General features: G+C 51.6%; 1 protein-coding gene across 1 annotated transcript; it reads right to left on the bottom strand.

Annotated features, from left to right (window-relative positions):
- Window positions 1–2,648: 2,648 nt before the first annotated feature.
- NGA_0238700 (chaperonin) lies at window positions 2,649–3,196 on the bottom strand (the record flags this gene model as incomplete). The annotated part of the gene is made up of 2 exons (XM_005854419.1): window positions 2,649–3,123; window positions 3,192–3,196. 2 exons carry the CDS (start codon window positions 3,194–3,196, stop codon window positions 2,649–2,651), a joined length of 480 nt encoding a protein of 159 aa, XP_005854481.1.
- Between the last annotated feature and the right edge of the window lie 119 nt (window positions 3,197–3,315).

Below are 3,315 nucleotides of genomic sequence, written 5' to 3'. Positions count from 1 at the left end.
GGAGAATATCTCATCATTGACGCCTGTCTTAAAACACTCGGGCACTAAAGCTCGCATGTGCTCCAGCTCGGATATCATGCCTGCTGAGGATTTCACCCTGCCGTACCGTGTCCCACGAACGCAGGACTGGGACCTCTTTTCGTTCCCACACGACTCTCATCCTATCCTCCACCCCTATCTGTCTGTGTTGTGGGAGTCTCTCCGTTGCCCCCCTGTATGCGTGCGTCCAGGGCATACTTCCGCGGAGTTTTTCCCGGACATTTTCCAGGCCACCCGGACATACTGTTGCCCCGCCATGGTCCACCCTAGTCAGCCCTCTCAGAACAACCTCTTTGCTCCACCATACCCATGCTGAGCAGCTGATATCATGTTCGTCGGGCTTCTTCACAGTTCAAGGATTCCCCCCGACCCTCTTCGCCCCTCTCGGACTTTATGCACCACATCACCACGCTACCCCCGTCTTCCCCGCAAGTCGGCAATGTTGTTCAGTTCCCACGCACACAGGCATAATGCATAACAAACGCCCCGTGACGTCACATGATCCTCACCTTTACGGCATAAAAGGGTCCTTCGGTACGGATAGTGATGCCTGGTGAATTGGTCTCTCGGAGTTCGGAGGCCAGCATAGTTACCACATGAGGTTTATCATGGACGAGGACACGATGCAGCACGTAAATCCGTCCAGCTTTTGGTGAAATGTTTGACAAGGCGTGGGATCTTATCTTTCCCCCATAATCTGGTGCGGCTGTGTATACCGACCCTCTCTGTGGATTGCTTGACCCCGGTTTTAAGACCAACACATTCCCGTAAAATTTGTGCCCTTCTGAGCCGCAGATTAGGTGTCTTTCCCACTCCACTCGGTGAATGAGTGGCGATGGAAAGTCCACCACCTCCATGCTCCTATAGGTTCAGAAATCACGATAAAATTACGATTAAGGCACTGGAGAGATGGCAGAGAATGAAATGATTGGATAGAGACCAGCGACGCTCACTTTCAAGAGACACTCGTAGTCCTGATATCCATAAAGTCAGACACGTGCGACGTAATTATGATATGTGAAAGCGATTTTCTTCTTCGACGTGACCAAGGTTCTTGGAGGATTTTTTGAGACATGCAACACCGGAATTTATGATTCCTTACGCCGAAAACAAAAGCCGTATGGGGCGAAGCCGGAGTCTCACGGTCCGACCGAGCCGTCCATCGTGACATAAACTGCTCAGGCTTTTCGAGCCCACGCTCCTTTCAAAGCCACCAGACTAGACGAGGAAAAGCTTGACATGTGAACTTCAGGCGCTGACGAGACAGTGAGAGCCCACAGTGGGAAACCAGAAAAATTGCAGGAATCACCGCACGACACCTCGTGCCACTCTCGACGTGGGACCGCCTTTAACCGATTTTTGTTGGCTTTTGGCGGGTTCCAGCGCATGTTTTATCCGATGAATTAAAGTGAACTGCTACTATCTAAAAATGACAAGCAAGGTATGGTCATCCCTGGCCCTCCTTTTTTGGGGTGCCTGGTGACGGTGGGTCTTTTTCGAGGCAGATGGAAAAACGCCGAAGATATAACAAATTGTAACCTGGTTCCGCCTGCATGCCAAACAAATGTTTCTACGAATTCCTCAAGACTACATCTATATCTACGTCTATCAGGTATTGAAAGCGCGCCTTTTGGGCCGTTGGGCAGATATTGTGCCGCATATAATTTGTGGCAAGGCAATTATTGTCCTTCACGCTCATCTTGTCATGCAGACCTTCAAGTTGGCGAAGGCATTTGTCGGCCATGGAATCCAGCTATGCTGAAGACTGGAAATTTCCAAGGCTGAGAAAAGCAACGCCGAAAAAAATATTCAGTCATGTCAGAACTTCATCTCTGTCTTTCGCTTGCGGACTTATCCGCTATGCGCGTTAAGCGGGAAGTTTGTTGTGGATGCACACACGCCTGTAAACGTCGCGGGTCGACAAACTTTAAATTCACCAAAATTGAATAAATCAGAAAGCGCCGCACACTTCTGTCCCTTCGTGGAAAGAAAGGACCAGTATTACAATAGCTAGTACACTAAGACCATGTTTCCGGGGGGCAACTGACCTTTACTATCGAAAATACGGCCTGTATGACATGGCGTCATTACAAGCACGCAATGCGCACGGAAATCACATCTTTGACTGCACGCTGAAACGATTCAGAATGAAGGAAAAGGAAGCTGATGACCTACATTGGTGGTAGTGTGTGGTTATGTGTTCTACAGCAGATGCCTAATTCGCTCCCTGTACGCCGCCTGTGTGCTTGGAGCCATTTCCCGCTTCTCGAACGATGACACTACGTTTCGTTTGCTTAAAGCTTAAAGGAGAACATTTGCAGACCGGGGTAGAGTAGAGAGCAAAATCTGGCAAAGATAAACATGTATGCGGATATCATTCTTTTAGTTTTTGCCCCCACGCCATTGCCCCCCCCCTCCCCCGGCCCCTCAATGCACATGTTCCCCATACCGCCTACCATCCAACAAGCATCCTGTCAGACATACTCATTGTTCCGCGGCCATGCCCCGTCCCCCTCCGACTCTCTCTGATTTCCACCTCCCCCGCCGTCCCTGCCCTTTTTGTCCAACTGCCATCCCAACCTCTTCCTCCTCCCTTCTCCTCCCCCCCTTCACATCATCCCTCCCGCCGCCCTGGCGTAGTCCATGGCTTGCTCCTTTTCCAACTGCCGCATCCCCTCCTCGTCCTCCACCACCATGCCCCCGCTCGTCAATACCAAGCTGGCGATGCTCACTGAGTTCGCCAGGCTGTTTTCTGTCACGGTTGCCGCATCCAGTACTCCGGCCGTCAACAGATTCTCGTAGGTGAGGCTCGCGGCATTGAACCCCCAACCAAATTCTTTGTCCAAGCACTTGGAGACCACGAAGTTCCCGTGTTTCCCCGCGTTCTCCGCAATCTGCCGCATCGGCTCCGAGAGGGCTTCGAACAAAATGTCCGCGCCGAATATCTCATCATCCAACCCTTCCCTCTTCATCTCTTCCACCACTTCGTCCCGATACCGCTTGAGGTAAAGGAAAGTGGTCCCTCCCCCCGGCAAGACCCCGTATTTTAGTGCGTTCTTGACCGAGTTGACCGCATCCTCATACCTGTGTCACACACCACAGGGGACGCAAAGGGAGGAAGAAATGGAGGGGGAGGGGTTTAAATTAGAGACACCATTGTGTGAGAGAGTGCTGGCAAAGAGACGGGAGTAAGCCGATTTGGGGCAAAACCACGGCCTAACGGAGTTTGAAAGGGGGTCAGACAGGAAGGAAAGGGAGCGGGTGGGTGGGAGGGAG

Source organism: Nannochloropsis gaditana (assembly GCF_000240725.1).
Source record: "Nannochloropsis gaditana CCMP526 unplaced genomic scaffold scaffold513, whole genome shotgun sequence".
Classification (NCBI taxonomy): domain Eukaryota; class Eustigmatophyceae; order Eustigmatales; family Monodopsidaceae; genus Microchloropsis; species Microchloropsis gaditana.
The sequence above is the reverse complement of the archived record's forward strand: the minus strand, read 5'-3'. Positions and strand labels throughout refer to the sequence as shown.